This window comes from Scyliorhinus canicula, chromosome 11, assembly GCF_902713615.1.
Source record: "Scyliorhinus canicula chromosome 11, sScyCan1.1, whole genome shotgun sequence".
Lineage (NCBI taxonomy): Eukaryota > Metazoa > Chordata > Chondrichthyes > Carcharhiniformes > Scyliorhinidae > Scyliorhinus > Scyliorhinus canicula.
Window position 1 is genome coordinate 34,125,271 of NC_052156.1, and position 19,272 is coordinate 34,144,542.

Below are 19,272 nucleotides of genomic sequence, written 5' to 3' on the forward strand. Positions count from 1 at the left end.
TTCCTGAGGCAAACCAGTGATTATTACAGATTCTCCCTCTGCTCCCACATGTCTCCTCCATTACCCCCAGACTCTCAGGGCCGCCACCACCAAGGGGCTGATGGGAGTACCGTGCCGGCGGGAACCGCAGAAGCGCAGTTCCCAACGACCCAAACTAGTGCCCTTACATGAAGCCGCCCCCATACGCTCCCATGCCGACTTCTCCCCCACCACCCACTTCCTGATCATGGCTCTATTCGCTGCCCAGTAATAGTTACTAAAGTTTGGCAGCGCCAGCGCACCCTCTCCCCGGCTCCACTCAAGCATTACCTTCCTTACCCGCGGGATCTTGCCCGCCCAAACAAAGCCAGAGATCACTTTGTTGACACGCTTAAAAAAGGACCGCAGAAGAAAGATGGGGAGACATTGAAACACAAACTGGAATCTCGGGAGGACCTTCATCTTCACCGTCTCCATCCTCCCAGCTAATGACAACGGGAGCGCGTCCCATCTCCGAAAATCGTCCTTCATTTGGTCTACTAGCCGGGCCAGATTTAATTTGTGCAGCCGGTCCCATTCCCGCGCCACTTGAATGCCTCGGTACCGAAAGCACCCCCCCCCAACTAATCTAAACGGCAGCTCCCCTAATTGCCTCTCTTGTCCCCTCGCCTGGACCGCAAACATCTCACTTCTCCCCATATTTAACTTATACCCCGAAAACCGGCCAAATTCCCTAGAATCCTCATCATTTCTTTCATCCTCTCTAATGGGTCGCAGGTCGTCTGTAGAGAGCAAGACTCTGTGCTCCACCACCCCCCCGGACCAGCCCCTTGAGGCTCTCCGAGCAACTCTACAGCTAGCTTGAACAACAGTGGGGGGCAGGTGGCATCCGTGTCTCGTCCCCCGGTGCAGTCTAAAATAGTCCGATGTTGTCCTACTCGTCCGTACACTTGCCACAGGAGCCTGATACAGCAACCGGACCCAGTCAATAAAGCCCCGCCAAATCTGAACCGTCCCAGTACCTCCCACAGATATTCCCATTCTACTCGCTCAAATGCCTTTTCTGTATCCATTGCGATCACAACCTCCACCTCGGACCACCAGCACGGTAGCATGGTGGTTAGCATAAATGCTTCACAGCTCCAGGGTCCCAGGTTCGATTCCCGGCTGGGTCACTGTCTGTGCGGAGTCTGCACGTCCTCCCCGTGTGTGCGTGGGTTTCCTCCGGGTGCTCCGGTTTCCTCCCACAGTCCAAAGATGTGCGGGTTAGGTGGATTGGCCATGCTAAATTGCCCGTAGTGTCCTTAAAAGTAAGGTTAAGGGGGGGGTTGTTGGGTTACGGGTATAGGGTGGATACGTGGGTTTGAGTAGGGTGATCATGGCTCGGCACAACATCGAGGGCCGAAGGGCCTGTTCTGTGCTGTACTGTTCTATGTTCTACCTTCTGGGGGCATCATGATCACATTTAACAGCATTCTTACATTGGCCATTGCCTACCCTTAACAAACCCCGTCTGGTCCTCCCCAATAACGTCCGGAACACAATCCTGGACCCCCCCCCCCCCCCCCCCCCCCCCCCCCAAGAAGTGCCTCATCCCCTCTGGCCCCGTCGGGGGTTCTGACTGAAACAGCCTACTGTAGAAATCCTAAAACGCACTATTCACCCCTGCTGAATCTCCAACCAGGTTCCCATCTCCGTCATTTACTTTCGCTATCTCCCTGGCTGCCTCCCACTTTAAAAGCTGCTGTGCAAGCATTTTGCTGGTCTTCTCTCCCTGCTCATAGATCCCCCCCCCCCTATCGCCTTTCTCAGCTGCTCCACTGCCCTCCCTGTGGTTAACAAGCCGAACTCCGCCTGTAACCTCCGACATTCCCTTAAAAGCCCTGCCTCTAGGGTCTCCGCCTACCTCCTTTGGATCTGTAGTATCTCCTTAATCAGTCGGTTCGTCTCTGCCCTGTCTACCTTCTCCTTGTGGGCCCGTATCGAGATCAGGTCCCCTCTAACCACCGCCTTCAGTGCTTCCCAGACACCACTGCTGAAATTTCCACCGTGTCGTTGACCTGCAGGTAGTTCTGAATACATTTCCTCAGCCGCTCGCACACCCTTTCGTCAGCCAAAAGTCCCACATCGAACCTCCAGTGCGGGCACTGGTTACTGTCTTTACTAATCTGCAAGTCAACCCAGTGCCTTCACCGATCAACCAGCCCCTTTTTTGGGCGCGCCTCCACCGGCCCGCCCCCAGGCAGCTCCACCCCAACCTCGTCTCTGTCACTTTGCCCAAGTCCCTCTCCTCCTTTCCCCCTCTTTCCCCCCCCCCCCCGGTAACATCGCTGTAACCCAACCCCTTTGATAAACCGAACATATGCATACCCCCCCACTGCGCGTCCGTGAGCTAGCCCGCCCAGCTAGCTTGGTGGCCCCCATCCCTGGCGCCGGATAGTCTCCCACGTATTGTTCCCTTCTCACTCTCCCCACCACTCATACAAACATACTCCAACATTAAACAATCCCCACACAATTGCCCCACAGAAAAACACCAAAATCTAAACACGCACACCTCCATCCCCCAACAGTGCAAATGAAATCCTTAACTCACTCAGCTCTGCCACTGGTCCCAAATCAATACAGAAGGCATTACAAACAGCTTTCACAAGACGAAAAACAAGAAACTTTCTTTTTTTTTTAAAAAAGAACAGACAAACAAACAGGAAAAAAAAATGAACATTGCGTCAAAGTTCAAAAGTTCTCAGTCCACCACCAGTCCTTTCCTTCCCAGGAGGTCCAGCGCGTCCTCAGGCGACTCAAAATAAAAATGCTGTTCCTCGTACGTGACCCAGAGACGGGCCGGATACAACAGTCCGAACTTCGCATTTTTCTTGAAAAGGATCGACCTAATCTGGTTGAAGCCTGCTCTTCTCCTGGCCACCTCCACACTCAGGTCTTGGTAGACCCGTAGGATACTATTGTCCCACTTATAGCTCCGTGTCTGCTTGGCCCACTGTAGAATGCGCTCCTTATCCAAGTACCTGTGAAATCTCACCACCATTGCCCTCGAGGGGGGGGGGGGGCCTCCCGTTCACGGATTCCTCGGAGTGCTCTGTGAGCCCTGTCCACCTCCCAAGGGTCGGGAGAATACCCCATCCCCCAGCAGCTTCTCAAACATATCTGCGATGTATGCCCCAGTGTCCGCTCCTTCGGACCCCTCCGGGAGCCCAAAAATTCTTAAGTTCTGCCAGCAGGACCCATGCTCTAGGTCCTCCACCTTCTCCAGGAGCTTCATCTGCTGGTCTCCCAGCATCCCCACCTCCAACTCCACCGCAGTTCGATGTTCCTCCTGCTCAGCCAGCGCCTTCTCCACCTTCTGGATCGCCCGATCTTGGGCGTCGAATCTAAGCTCCAGCCTCTCAATCGACTCTTTTATTGGGCCCAAGCAGTCCCGTTTCTGCTCAGCAAAGCCTTCCTGAATAACTTGCATCAGCTGCTCCGTTGACTGCTGTGTCGACAAACCAGAGGTACGGTCCTCCGCCATGCTGTCTCCTGCTGCAGCTTCAGCCCAAGCCTTCTCCGTTTTTCTGTTTCTACCTTTACGAGCACTTCTAGTCCTTCTCTCCATGCACCGATGTGGGAATTCAGTATACAATTGCCTCTGTCTTCAGTTTTACAGTTCAAGCCCGGTAGAAAAGGTCCAAACGCGAGCCACCAAATGTGCAAGTTACTCCTTCATAGCCGCCACTGGAAGTCGCTTTTGTGAGATTTTTGAGCTGCTGAAATATCATGAAACGGTTGTGTTGTTGCATAGTATTGTAGCGAGGAGCAACAATCAGGCGTCTTCAGGTTTTCTGATCAAGAAAACACAGATACAATTGTGAACCATTCTCTTTGTCTTCTGGACTCTGAAAAGGTTGTATCGCACTGAGAAGTTTGAAAACTCCAATGCTTCTCACCAACAGTGAAGGCCTTGAAGGCCTATGTTGTTCAATCATCCAACTTGCAATTGACGCTGCATTATATTGTTGCTATCTTAAAATTGATGATCCACGCTGCACGATATTTGCAGCCAAATGTCAACAATGGGCATTATCATATTACTAGGATCTTTATGTGGTTGGTGAATCTTGTAAGGGGAAAATATTATGCATGATTGAGGGAGAGAGGATAAGGGGTTCAGAAAGAGGAGAAGCACCCAGACCTATGATTTCTCACCCTGACCAGAAGTGCAGGGTTTCTAAACAGGAAGTGTGTGCAGATGGAAACTATGGGAGGGATTTTCTGCTCCCATTTTTGACGGCGGGAACGGAGGTGGAAAGTCCTGTGGGAATCCCAAAACAGCTAAGACGCTGACAGGATTTCCCCGATCGATTAACTCTGTACCCTGCTAATGGTTTAACTGGCATCCAGACGTTGAATACATTTGAATGCACTGAAATGTCATTATTCAGCACCCACCCCCCCAAAACCCATGTTGATTTGTCTATTTAGGTCAGTGTCAATCAAAACAGGTCCTGGCGAACAGAACCGGCGGGTGGCACATAAGTGAGTACATCCCCCCCCCCCCCCCCCCCACCTCCTAAAACCCCAGGGGGTTGGTAGAGGAAGCTGCTCTTGGGACCAGTGGCTTCCACCCCAATTACCTGCCCATTGCGCTACTCTGTCAAATAATGAGAAAATTCCACCCTATAATTTTGTGTGCTTTTTCTATACATAAGGGTACATTTGGATATATTCTGTTCCCAATTATCTAAAAACAGACATCCTGGTCTTGTTCTCAGAACACAAATTGCTTCTTGAACAGTAGCTTTACCACTGTCAAATTGAAGAACACCAAGGGCAGCACGGTGGTGCAAGTGGTTAGCATGGTTGCCTCACGGCGCCGAGGTCCCAGGTTCGATCCTGGCTCTGGGTCACTGTCCATGTGGAGTTTGGACATTCTCCCCGTGTTTGTGTGGGTTTCGCCCCCACAACCCAAAAAGATGTGCAGGATAGATGGATTGGCCACACTAAATTGCCCCTTAATTGAAAAAAATGAACTGGATACACTAAATTTAAAAAAAAATTGAATAACACCATACCTCAACTGCATTTCAATATTCAGACTGTGCAAGAAGTGTCCACCGAAAGCCAAGCAATCCACTGGAGTCAATGTTGCATAAATCCAACCTATTAATGAGGCAATGCACATTTGTTACCATTTGATCAGAAGACATTCCTGGCAGAAATCTGTTAGCCTTCTGTTGCTCTGGATATCAGAGATAATTTCCATCAACTGAAATTTTGCAAAATTCAATCCTTTCACATGATTGAAAAACATGATCCTCTTTGCAAGAAGTATAAATAACTTATTTCAATGTTCAAAACAGCTGCAGCATGTACACAAAGATCCATGGCAACTATTGCTGTAACCTATATTCTGGAAAACCATTTGGTGCAGGACTTTACAGGAGCCAATCTGTACTCAGCCCGCAGCGTACACCTCCTAAATCAACCACATCACAGTTTTAACAAGTGACCCAGTTAATATTCACTACCTATACACCATACAATAAACACTAACAAATGGGACAGAAATCTACTTTTAGGATCCAACAAATAATAGAAGCAATGAACACAACCCTATACTTTATTGCATTTTAACCACATTTAATGAATGAAGGAAAATCTACTCCCATGTTCACCTGCTCTCCTGTCACTCTGATAGGATACACTGTATTTAACGTTTGAAATGCAGATTGGTATAGAAGCACATGTTGTGCTACACGTCTGCTAAACCTTCTCCATCTAAAAGATTCCTGATGCTGTATTTAACTTTTGAAATGCAGATTGGTATAGAAGCACATTTTGTGCTACACTATGCTAAATCTTCACCATCTATAGATTCCTGATAATTCACCAAGTCTTATTTCCAGTTTATCACTCTATATCTGTAGCTAAACTAGCAACATGTAACATCGTAACAATAAGATTATAATATATTCTTTATCCAAGTAGGTTCTAAGATCTTTGACACATCAAGTACAAATCCTCTTTCCAGATTAGAAGGTATAATATTTATTAGTAGCTGTCTCACAATTGCAACTAATGAATACTGCTTCAACGGGACACAATTCTCATGGAAAGGTACATTTTCGTTTAACACCAAGAAGGTCAAATGATATAATAACAGAACTAAGATTAGTGCATACCATTGAGTTTAATAAAACACATAATCCTTCAGGTTCTTCCTAATAAAAAATAAATAAAATAAAATCGCTTATTGTCACGAGTAGGCTTCAAATGAAGTTACTGTGAAAAGCCCCTACTCGCCACATTCCGGTGCCTGTTCGGGGAGGCTGTTACGGGAATCGAACCATGCTGCTGGCCTGCTTGGTCTGCTTTCAAAGCCAGTGATTTAGCCCAGTGTGCTAAACTAAGAGTGCCACTTTTAAAGATGAGATTTGTACAGTGAAACATTATACCTGATGGGATAAGCAGGCTTTGTCCTTGCTTCAGAGTGCATTTGTAGCACTTGTCCACCTGATCTGCAAAAAACATTTCACTTTGATTGGATGATGAACTCCACCTTTCGTATAAAGCAAGGTTTGCAGAGGTCGACTTAATCAAATAGAAAATCTTCTCCCCCTGGAGAGAACAAAGATATGACACATTTAATACTAAAATATTTATTTTTCCACATGGCAAATACATTTTGAATTACATAAATAATTTAGCATATGGTATTTTCAGTAACTGGTCCTTATAAGAACTTTAATGCAATAAATATCCTAAAACATAGCTAGTTAAGGGGATCGGGCAGATGCAGTCAGGGAAGGCACCGGGGCCGGATGGGTTCCCGGTGGAATTTTATAAAAAGTTTGTGGACCTAGTGGGCCCCTTGCTGGTGCGGACACTCAACGAAGCGTGGGAAGGGGGGACTTTGCCCCCGACGATGTCACGGGCACTGATCTCGTTAATTTTAAAGAAGGACAAGGACCCCCAGCAGTGTGGTTCATACAGGCCCATATCTCTCCTCAATGTGGATGCTAAGGTGCTGGCAAAAATCCTGGCCACCAGGATAGAGGACTGTGTGCCAGGGGTTGTGCATGAGGACCAGACAGGTTTTGTGAAGGGAAGGCAGCTGAGCACGAATGTGCGGAGATTGCTGAGTGTCATTATGATGCCGGCGATTGAGGGGGGGGCAGAGATAGTGGTGGCGCTGGATGCGGAGAAGGCCTTTGGTGGAGTGGAGTGGGGGTACCTATGGGAGGTGTTGGGCAGGTTTGGATTTGGTGAAGGGTTCATTAGATGGGTGGGGCTGCTATATGAGGCCCCGATGGCGTGCGTGGCCACGAATAGGAGGAGGTCGGAGTACTTCCGGCTTTGCCGAGGGACCAGGCAGGGTTGCCCCTTGTCCCCCTTGTTGTTTGCACTGGCAATCGAGCCGCTGGCGATGGCATTGAGAGATTCAGAGAGGTGGAGAGGCTTGGTGCGAGGTGGAGAGGAACATAGGGTGTCGTTGTATGCCGACGACCTGTTACTGTATGTGGCGGACCCGGTGGGAGGGATGCCGGGAGTGATGGAGTTACTAGCCGAGTTTGGGACCTTCTCAGGTTATAAATTGAACTTGGGCAGGAGCGAGGTGTTTGTGGTGCACCCTGGAGACCAGGAGGAAGGAATTGGTGGGCTCCCGCTTGGGAGGGCAGGGGAGAGCTTTGGGTGCCTGGGGGTGCGGGTGGCCGGGGACTGGGGGACTCTCCACAGGCATGGCTTTGCCAGACTGGTGGATCGGATGGAGGAGGAGTTCGGGGGGTGGGACATGCTGCCATTGTCGTTGGCGGGGAGGGTGCAGTCCGTCAAAATGACAGTGCTTCCGAGGTTCTTGTTCCTTTTTCAGTGCCTGCCCATATTTATCCCCAGGGCCTTCTTTAGGAGAGTGACCGGCAGTGTTCTGAGCTTTGTGTGGGCGCGTGGGACTCAGAGAGTGGGGGTGTTCCTGGAGCGGGGAAGGGGTGGAGGCGGGCTGGCGCTGCCCAACCTTCTGGGGTGCTGTTGGGCAGCCAATGTGTCAACGGTGCGTAGGTGGGTGGTGGAGGGGGGAGGGGCGGCGTGGAGGAGAGTGGAGATGGCGTCATGTAGAGGTACGAGCCTGGGTGCCATGGTAACGGCACCGTTGCCGCTCTCCCCCAAGAGGTATACCACGAGCCCGGTGGTGGCGGCGACCCTAAGAATCTGGGGACAGTGGAGACGGCATCGGGGGAAAACAGGGGGCTCGATGGAGGCTCCACTGGGTGGCAACCATCGGTTCATCCCGGGGAGCACGGATGGGGGATTCGGGGGATGGCAAAGGGCGGGCATCAGCAAATTGAGGGACCTGTTTATTGGCGGGAGGTTTGCGGGCCTGGGGGAACTGGAAGATAAATTTGGCCTTCCCCAGGGGAACATGTTCAGATAACTGCAGGTAAAGGCGTTTGCTAGGCGACAGGTAGAGGGCTTCCCTTTGCTGCCCTCGCAGGGGACGATGGACAGAGTGCTTTCGGGGGTGTGGGTAGGAGAGGGGAAGGTGTCTGACATCTATAAGGTAATGCAGGAGGTGGAGGAGTCGTCAGTGGAGGAGCTGAAGGCTAAATAGGAGGAGGAACTCGGGGAGCAGATAGAGGACGGGACTTGGGCGGAGGCCTTGGAGAGAGTCAACTCTTCCTCCTCATGTGCGAGGCTTAGTCTCATCCAATTTAAGGTGCTGCACCGGGCCCACATGTCCGGGACTAGGATGAGTAGGTTCTTTGGGGGTGAGGACAGGTGCACCAGATGTTCGGGGAGTCCTGCGAACCACGCCCATATGTTCTGGGCATGCCCAGCACTGGAAGAATTCTGGAAGGGGGTGGCGGGGACGGTGTAGAGGGTGGTTGGATCCAGGGTCAAGCCAGGGTGGGGACTCGCGATTTTTGGGGTTGGGGTGGAGCCGGGAGTGCAGGAGGCGAAAGAGGCCGGGGTCCTGGCCTTTGCGTCCCTAGTAGCCCGTCGAAGGATTCTGCTACAGTGGAAGGATGCGAGGCCCCCAAGCGTGGAGACCTGGATCAGTGACATGGCGGGATTTATAAAATTGGAAAAGGTCAAATTTGCCCTGAGAGGATCAACACAAGGGTACTATAAACGGTGGCAGCCTTTTCTGGACTTCCTGGCTCAGAGATAGGTAACTGGGTCAATAGCAGCAGCAACCCGGGGGGGGGGGGGGGTGCGCATTATTGTAGTGTTTATTTTGTAACTTTATAGTGTGTTAATTTGCGTTGTTGTTAAAATGCTGGGTTGTTCATGGGGATGGGGCGAATGTATATGATTGTTAATATTATTGTTATTTTCGGTATTTTACTAAGGTGCGTTATTGTTGTATAAAATCAAAATTTCTCAATAAAAATTATTTAAAAAAAAAAAAATATCCTAAAACATAGTCAGGGCTAATCAAATACTGTGCACACATGAAAGGAACATGAGTGGAGATAGATGACTGAAGATGTGGCTAAAGAGTTAAGTTTCAGGGATGTATTACTATCCCGAACCAGACCCCAACATTTTCTAGGATACCAGACCGAAACCCCAATCACTTTTTTTCAATTTGTAAAACTATGAGGAAAGGATACTTTGCTCCAGGAGTGATTCCACGCACAAATAGGGGTATGGTACATTGAAACAAACTTTATTATTAACATAGTATTAAACTACTTTAACATCCCAGAAATATAGCTTACAATTACAAGTTAAACAATGCTTAAAATTAAAATAAAAGGAAACATTTTAACTTTCTCTATCTCCAATCAGGCAAAACCCATCATAGGTCAAAAGCCACTTATAAATAAAGTTACCAAACAGAGGATTTCCTGCCATTCTCTGGGTAGAATGTATTTTAAATGACTGCTGAAGAGAGGGAGAGATCCTTTCCAAACTGTAGCTCCCCATCGGTCAGATTAATGCTGACAGCCTTCTGCTAAAGCTGTTCAGCTCACGGCTTCCAGAAACAAAACTTACTGCTACAGACCTGTCCCGTCTCATTACTTACATTGGGGTGAATTCTCCTGCCCCTCCACCCCAACGTTCCTCAGCTGCACGTCATTGCCGGCAGTGGGATTCTCCATTCCTGCCGCCGGCCGGTGGGATTTCCCATTGTGGCCACCCCAAGCCGCCGGGAAACCAGTGGGCGGGAGTGCGATGCCAGCGGAACAGAGAATCCCACCGGCGGAGAAGTCACCCCATCATCTTTATTCCATGAAATTCCATAACCTACTTACTTAAGTTTAAACACAATATCCCTAATCATCTATACCCCAGAAATCATAACAAAATCCCATTAGCCCTCTCCTTGTAACATAAACATGATTTGAAAGAATGGAGATCGCACTTTTATGACATCTTAATTGCACATTTTGCAGCCACAATTTTATCTGTCTTTTAAAGCAGGATTTTTAAAAAATATTACACAGCAGATATACACACACCTTAACCCAGGCTTTTAAAACATTACTGCAAAAAATACATATACTACAATTTATTTACCATTAACTTACATTCATCACAGATGATGTTAAAAGGGGAAAAGCACATACAGTCAATCAGAGATATTTAAAGAGCAAAGAGCCAAGACAGCATAAAGCTTGACTAGCTAATTTAATTGAATGGAAAAGCAAGTCCTGTATTTCTGTATTTCCAGAACTCACTGGGAGTATCCCATCAATAGGGGGGTCTAGCCTGCCATTCTTGAAGGTTGTGGCAAACTTTTTTGGAATGGAACTCAAGAGTTTTCTCACTGCATCCCATGCAACACGACATAATTGAAAGGGAATGGGTAGAACTTTCTTAAAGCTTTTCAAAAACCATTGAGAAGAAACCATACAAGAACTGTACAGGCTGACTTACCCTCCAGAAAAGCAATTTTGCTTCCTCAATGATACTCTGAATGAGATCAGGAATTAATTGATATTGTGATTCACAAGGGACACCTTCACTCTGTGACATGTAAACAACTTTTGAATGCAAGTTATTGTTTTTGTTTAAAAATTCAACTTCAACTTACACGGAGGAGATGATACCAAACAGAAGAGCCCCCGGAGCCTATGTGGAAGTCTGTGTAACTGTCCTTTACACCAATTTGGCAATACTTTGTAACTTTTGGCTTATCAAAAAGTGAATCATCATGCCACAAATTATCAACCCAGGACAATTTCTTGACAACTTCAGGAGCTTCAACCAAATTAGACATTCTGCAGAAAAAAAAATAAAAGTGCAATTCAGGATTTTTGTGAAAAGATATTCATAAACTTATCTTTTTTTTGCTATTTAAACTCTCACCAGTACTTGTTTGCTTCTCAACTAGATAATCCTTTAGTCTGATATTTTGCGCAACACTGCACTATTAAAACCCATAATTAATAACTTAACTAAATGTTTTCTCACTTCAATTGCTGTCACATTTATTTTAGATTAGCAGCAATTCTGTTGAGGATATCGCAAAGGCATTATATTACTTTATGACTACAAAGTGAATAACAATTCAAATTGAGCTAATCGAGCTCAAATCAGCTTATCCTTGTTCCACCAATGAAATAAATAGGCAATCTCAATACTTCATGACATTTTTCTCAGAACCGAACAAGAGCTTCTTTGAAATGAAACAAGCATGTGCCAGGTTTAGCTCACTGAAGAAATTAAAGATATGACAGCTTCATGGACACTCAACATAATATTTTGGCAATAAGAACATAAAATGCTTGAATACTTCAGTTAGCCAGGCAGAATTTGTGGAGATAAAGAAACTTAGCGGCCAAGAATTTTTCCCCAGGTCGGATTTGTTGAGTCGGAAAATTACCCGATTCAAGCAACATGACCTTTAAAAACGTTTACCTGCAAGTCAGATCTTTGCGCGGGGACAGGGCAGGTTAGCACGAGTTGGGACAGGCAATCACAGAATGAATATGCCAGCTGCCAGATGCAGAAACGGACTGGGCACAAGGCCTAGCTCCATGTACCTAAATAAAAATGTATAATTTTTAAAAATCCTTCAGCCCCCACCCATTGCTCCCCTCCCCACATACTCCCCATGTCCCATCCATGCCAACACATGCCCTCCACCCATTGCCTAGATACCCCCATGCCAACTTAGTACCATCCACAGAGCCCTCACTGCCACCATAATAATAGAATCAGAGAAGTTACAGTGCAGAAGGAGGCCATTCGGCCCATTGAGTCTGCATTGGCCTTTGGAAAGAGCACCCCACATAAGCCCATAGGTCCACCACATCCCAGTAACCCCACTTAACCTTTCTGGACCCAAAGGGTGATTTAGCACGGCCAATCCACCTAACCTGCACATCTTTGGGCTGTGGGAGGAAACCTGAGCACCCGGAGGAAACCCACGCAGACACGGGAAGAACGTTCAGACTCCGTACAGACAGTGACCCAATCCAGGAATCAAACCTGGGATCCTGGAGCTGTGAAGCAACAGTGCTAACCACTGTACTACCGTGCCGCCCAAATAATGCCAAATCTTGCTAACCCATGCCCCACACCCATCACCCTTTGCTCCTACCCTCTTCTATGCCAACTCACCTCGTATCTTTGGGCATTTCCTTGACAACTTTTACAGCTTTGACACTTCCTATATACCTATGACAGGTTTGACACTTCGTGGATAGCTGTGGCAAGTTTGACACTTCTGTGTCTGTTTCGACACTTCCTACATAGCTCTGACAGGTTTGGGTACCTTGGGTACCTTGACAGGTTCCTTGACAGCTGGACAGTACCTTCTCGTACCAGCTGAGATTCTTCATGAAGACCCCGCCCTTTTCAACCTTGCCTCTCGCCTGAGGTGTGGCGATCATCAGGTTAAATCACCACCAGTCAGTTCTCCCTTTCAAAGTAGAAAGCAGCCTATGGTCATCTAGTCATCCGAGACTACGACAACTTTACTTATTGACTTTACCTTGACAGCTGGACTGCTGTTTGACAGCTTTAACAGTTCCAATGAGTTTGCGCACAAAAAGTACATAATCATGATCACCCTTAACAATCCCAAAGGTTTTCCCTTTCCTCTCCCAAAGGTGTCCTGGGACCATATCTAAAGGGGTACATTCTGTCTCCACAAAAAAAACATCAAGTTTGGACCTCCTTTAACATGTTCTAATGTGCACATTCGGATTTCACACTCCTGTTCTTCCAAAATCCCAGTTCAGTGGAGGCAGCTGGTGATTAAAATGGCAAGCTGCCTCCACACATTGTGCTCAAACACTGACCCAAGTTCAGTCCCGCATCTGCTAAGAAGGAAATGCCAGGTTCTGGGGTGAGACTTAGAATTTTCCGCCATTTGTGGGGTTTTCCCCAAATCTGGGCCAACGTTTCAGGTCCATGACCATTGATCAGAATACTGATTTTTGAGTTCAGAGTGCTGGTCAAAGGTCATCGACCGGAAACCTTAACTTTGTTTCTCTCCACCGATGCTGCAAGACCTTCTGTATTTTTCCAGCATATTTGTTCTTATTTCAGATTTCCAGCATCCGCAGTATTGGCTTTTATAATATTTAGTTACCTATCAATAATAAAATTTCAGAATTATAGTTTGGTTTATCAGCACAGAAGCAGGCCATTCAGTCTGCTGCGTCTGTGTCAGCTGTATGCAAGTGTAACTCACCGAGTCCCATTCCCCTGCCCCTTGCCACATAGCCTTACAATCTTTTTATTTTCAGATCATAATCAAAACCTTTGAAAGGCCCAAATGAATCTCCCTCCATCACCTTATCAGGCTGCACAAAAAACATTTTTCCTTATGTCGCCTTTGATTTTTTTTTTGCTATTACCATGAAATTGGTGTCCCCTGGTTCTCAACTCTTCCACCAACCAGAACTGTATTCCCATCAGCTCTGTCTAGACCCCTTATGGTTTTGAACACCTCAATCAAATCTCCTCTCAACTTTTGATTCTCTAAGGAGAACACCTCCTATCTTTATAAAGACAGTTCCTCGTCCCAGAAATCACCCTTGTAAATCTTTTCCGTGCCTTTCCTGTCTGCAAATCCTTTCCAAACTGTGATGCCCAATATTAGCTAGAATATTCCAGTTGAGGATAAACCAGTGTTTTATAAAAGATTCACCATTACCTCCTTGCTTAAGTATTATATGCTTCTATTTCAAAAAACCCAGGATCCCATATGTGTAATTAACCACTTTTCCAACCCGCCCTGCTACCTCAAACTGTTTGAGTATATTTGCCCAGGTCTTGATGCTCCTGTGCCACCCTTTTAAAATTGTAGCCTTTATTTTATATTGTCTGTCCTCATTCTTTCTACAAAAATCTATCATTTCACACTCCTCTGCATTAAATTTCAGCTGCCACGATCTCTTTATTTTAGATATTTTTGCTATAGATTATAAACAGCACAACCAACATTGAGAAATGGTTTCATTATAATACTATGGAAATGTTACATTTATAAAACGTACTTGGTATCGGAAAACTCAAGATTAATCACATTAAGAACTCTCTTCCGGTTTGCGCTGTAGTAGTAATCAACAAATTCCTTTATGGTCAATTTGCAGGTCTTCTGTTTTGTGACATCTACAACATCAATGGCTCTGTCTGGACCTGGAAAATAAAGTGAGAATACTGCATAAAGTGTCTATCAATGACTATAAGCTCTTACCATAGGGTAAGATAGGCAAACTGTTAAAGGAATGTAGTCTCTATGTGTTTAAAAGTGTAAATTGAAGTTGTGCAAAACACTAACTACAAAGCGTCAATTATTTCAAATGAATGCATTTAGATTTAATTAACTCTTTTTTAAAAGCACTGGTCAAAATTGCCATAAAAATCACATAAAAGGATTTGCGACAACAGCAAGGATTGTCAATACAAGAATAAGTACCAAGAAATATGGCTGTGTTTATTGCCAACCATATGCATGCGCAGTTTTACTCAAGGGGGATTTAGGAGCATGGTAGTGGGGCTATGGTCAGGAAATCAGGAAGAATGGATTTCTATCACAGTCTTCAAGTTCCTGGCCACACTCTTCCCTCGAGCTGCAATATTAATATCACAGCCTTTACCAGGGACTTTTCCACCCGACACACAGATCAGACTTCGTTTGGGGGACAGTTTTCCCAGGCAAACGCAAAGTGAATTTTGTGTCACTGCAAGGGATCCCATCTAAGCTTGCGCACTCCCTTTACACACTGATTTTTTCCCCTTCCATTTATAGCTCATCATTCTTATCCCTGTTTTAACCTGGCTGAGGACAATTATTAAGCATCTTCTTCCAGACCAGACTCCACTACAGATACCAAGCTATTATTTTCCTGATCCTGAATCATTCTTATATTGTTCCACAGGTATGACATCATTGGATTTTTGCACACACGTGGAATACTGCATATGTGCAGTCGGACATATGTGGCCATCTTGTTTTCGCAGGAGACACATTTAAACAAAATAGTGATTACACCATCAACTTAACACCAGGCCAAAGGATAAGCAGATGATAGGTAGAGTGTAAGGATACCTACAATTCTAAGAGAAAGGAATTGAATTCCCCTAATATTATACAAAATAATGACCCAGATTTTTCACCAATAATGATGGGAAATCTATTTTCACCATTATTCCCTTCTGAAACCAACAGCAACTTCTGGAGTTTGCACACTCGCAAAAATCAAAAAGCTGTCATCAGTGATTCAATACTTCTCCAGATGGTGCGCTGTTGAAGTCCGACGCCACCCCACACACGCTGCAGATGAAATCATTGGCTACCACATGGTAGTCCTATTGTGAAGACTCTTGAAAAAGTCCTCACTGGCCCAAAAGGAGTATCGTATATAATAATAACCCTTTATTTTCACAAGTATGAAGTTACATTGGCCACATTCCGGCGCCTGTTTGGGTACAGAGAGAGAATTCAGAATTCTCAACTGGTACGGGAATTGAACGCGTGCTACTGACCTTGTTCTGCATCACAAACCAGTTGTCTAGCCCACTGAGTTAAACCAGCCCTTTAGTATATTTGCTCAATGCCAAATTTATCCATTATAAGAAATTCATCATGGAACTTTTTCAAGCATCTATTTGTGATATTTTATCTTCTACCTTAATCCAACATGTATATTCCAAACATTTATCTTGCTGTCAGTAACAATAAAATTGAAGGAAATCAGTGGTTTTTAACTTCTGGATTTACTGTCTATGAGAATGCTTCAATGAGATTGGTTCTTTAACCTGGTTGATGATATTACTGCTGCTGGATGCCTGGAGACCCCCTGACTTGGCACCAATAACAAATTGATGTTGAAAAAGGGCAAGTCTGCACCACAGAGAGAGATTGCTAATTCTTCATGGACAGCTTTCCTGTTTTCCTCAAGATCAATGCAAGCGCCGTTGCTTTGCCATTGACCTCAAAACCTAAATGAACATTAAAAAGATACTGCACCTGACTACATAAGGATAGCACAGGCACACTGTATCTTTCTCTTTCAAGGTATATCAAAGATATGATGACTAGAGATGATACATTGGTTCTACATATACAGCTGCTTTAAATATGTCTATTAAATGTATATCGTGCTGATTCACAAAACAGTTGAATTGCGCTATCACGGAATGTATTTTAACGTTGCATAGCCTTCACGTCACACCACTCGGTAAAAATGTGTAATACTCTCAAATCATCTAATATCGGTCATCACTTGGATGTCGCACAACTGCTTTAACAATATGATGTTTACAACAGTATTTAGTCTTAACTAAAGAGAAGCAAATGTCATTCTGATGTCTACAGTTTCAGCCCATATATCAAAGATAAAAAGAAAAACTAAGTGTTGGAAATCTGAAATGAAAATGAAAATTATTCAATGTTCAGTATCTCTGTTAGCTTTTGAAACTGGAACTAATGTTTCAAGTGGTAGATCTTTGGTTTTATAAGCTAAAGAAAAGGAGAGAATCTCCATTATTTAGATATAGATAAACAATAGCACTTTATCTTTAATTGAAATCATCAGAAAACCCTAATTATTTTATGGCCTGAGCCTTATATTCTCCCATTTTGATTTCTGGCTGTTAAAGCAAATGCTGATCTGAAACATACGACATATGTGATCATTATAGATTCAAAATCGAGATTACAATTTCACATTAGTGTAGATTGTAAACTAAATTCTTATATTTTTAACTGCTTACATATTGTGGCATTTCTTAATGTCACAGCTTCCATAAACCAGTTTTCACTGATGAGAACATTCCATATATAACGCAATTACAATGCATACACATGGAATATAAGATATAATGCTATTCCTCACTGTTCAACACATTTCATGCCTCACAGCTTTCAGAGTAATATCGGTTTTACATGGAATGCATGGTAATAAATAAGTGCTGGAAAATACGTAAAACGCAAATCTTTTCTCTGCTAAGGGTACTTTTAATATCATGAAAAATGATTATTTGCACTTTCTTCGCTTTGTGTACAATTCAACTGGTTGATCCTTTAAATACTTACCAACATAATTTTCAAGGTCACTGACAGAAAACGTGAGTGGCGGTAAACTTAATCCCAAACCATCCTTCTTTGCAACCAAAATCGGTCCAGTAAAACCATTTTCTTCCAGAAATCCCAAGGATAGTTGGGTTCCAGTCAGCCTTTGAATAACCTCCTCCGCACTATAAAATAAATGCAGATTTATCTCACTGCAAGAATGACAATTTTGGTAACAATGGTTATTTTAACTACATTATTTATTTTTCTATATCTCATATAAATGACTGTCATGTGCATTTAAAGATAGAGGTCCAGTTGAATGTAGCCATGTTCTTTGTCATATTTTCATCAGGGTAAAGGCTAAATTAATCCTCACTCTTTTGAATCAAGTCTTAACTGCAAATTTTCATAGGATTATCGGTCAATTGGGCAAAGCAAATGGGAGAAGCTGCTCAGGATTTCTCTCCAGAGGAGATGCTGTTGTCCCATACCACCCCAGCACCCCCCAGACTAAATCATTTGCAAGTGAGATCATCCACATTTACGCTGTTAATTCTACTGCAAAGATTCTTGAAAATGTCTTCACTGGCCTCAAAGGAGTATTGTATATTTGCTCAATGGAAAATTTATCCATTGTAAGAAATTTCAAATATTTGAAAATAACCTTTTCAAGTTTACTTGTGATATTTTATCTTCTATCTTAATCCTATATGTATATCCTAATCATTTATTTAGCCAACAGTAAAAAATCTAAAAATAAAATTGAAGGAATGCCATGGTGGTTAACTTCCGGACTTACTGTCCTTGAGAATACTTCAAATGAGATTGCTTACCCTGGTTGATGATAATACTGCTGCTGGGTGCCTGAAGAACCCCTCTGACTTGGCACCAGTAAGGGATTTAAATACTGTCATCTCATGATAGCTCACTGCCTACCAAAATTATATCCCCAATTCAGTTTCAGAACTGTCGGCAAATAAAAATTCTAAATGATTAAGACTTCAATGGAATAGAGAAGAGGAATGATGGAATGGATGGCATAGAATCAGAGAGCCATTATGGTGCAAAAAGAACATCTTTGGTTCAAAAATAACACATTTGGCCTATCAAGTCCATGCTGGCTCCCTGGAAGGAAATCCAATCAGTCCCATTCCCCCACTCTATCTCCTTAGCCCTGCATGTTTATTTCCTTACAAGTGTCCATTGAATTTACTTTTGAAATCATTGATTGCCAAAGTTCTTGTCACCCTTGTACAAGTTCCAGGTCATCATCACACACGGTGTAATAAAGTTCTTCTTATCATCTGCCCTACATCTCTTGTCCAAAACCTTAAATTTCTGTCGCCTAGACAGCTAATGGAAACAGCTTTTCTTTGTCTACTTTCTTTGAACCTGCCACAATCATGTACATCTTAGATCAGATTCTCCTCAGTTTCCTTTGCTCCAAGGAGAACCATCGCTGGTATCTTGTAGCTAAAATCCCTCAGCCCAGGAACCATTCTGGTGAAGCTCCTCGAGGACCCTTATATCCTTCTTGAAGTGCGATGACCACAACCTGAAGCAATACTTGGTCGAACCAAAACCTTGCATGAGTTCAGCCTAACTTACCTGCTTTGTACATAATAGCTCTCTTTATGAAGCCGAAGATCCCATATGCTTTGCGAACAACCCTCGCAACATTCAAAGATAATGCACATGAACCTGCACACCTCTCTGCCCCGCGGACATTTTCAAACTATCATTAAGTGTAGATTGCCTCTCACTATTGTTTCTGTCAAAAATTTCATAAAATAACAAAATGTAAATCTTTTTTTACA

At 44.5% G+C, this 19,272-nt stretch overlaps 1 protein-coding gene across 1 annotated transcript in view; it reads right to left on the reverse strand.

The window, feature by feature from the left end:
* phf2 (PHD finger protein 2) overlaps positions 1-19,272 on the reverse strand; it is a 190,581-nt gene that overhangs the window by 84,248 nt on the left and 87,061 nt on the right. The window contains exons 4-8 of the mRNA XM_038812750.1: positions 17,477-17,637; positions 14,433-14,574; positions 11,015-11,201; positions 6,432-6,594; positions 5,049-5,136 (exon numbers count right to left, since the gene is read on the reverse strand). Coding sequence (XP_038668678.1) covers positions 5,049-5,136; positions 6,432-6,594; positions 11,015-11,201; positions 14,433-14,574; positions 17,477-17,637 — 741 coding nt within the window. The remainder of the gene's footprint in view (positions 1-5,048; positions 5,137-6,431; positions 6,595-11,014; positions 11,202-14,432; positions 14,575-17,476; positions 17,638-19,272) is intronic.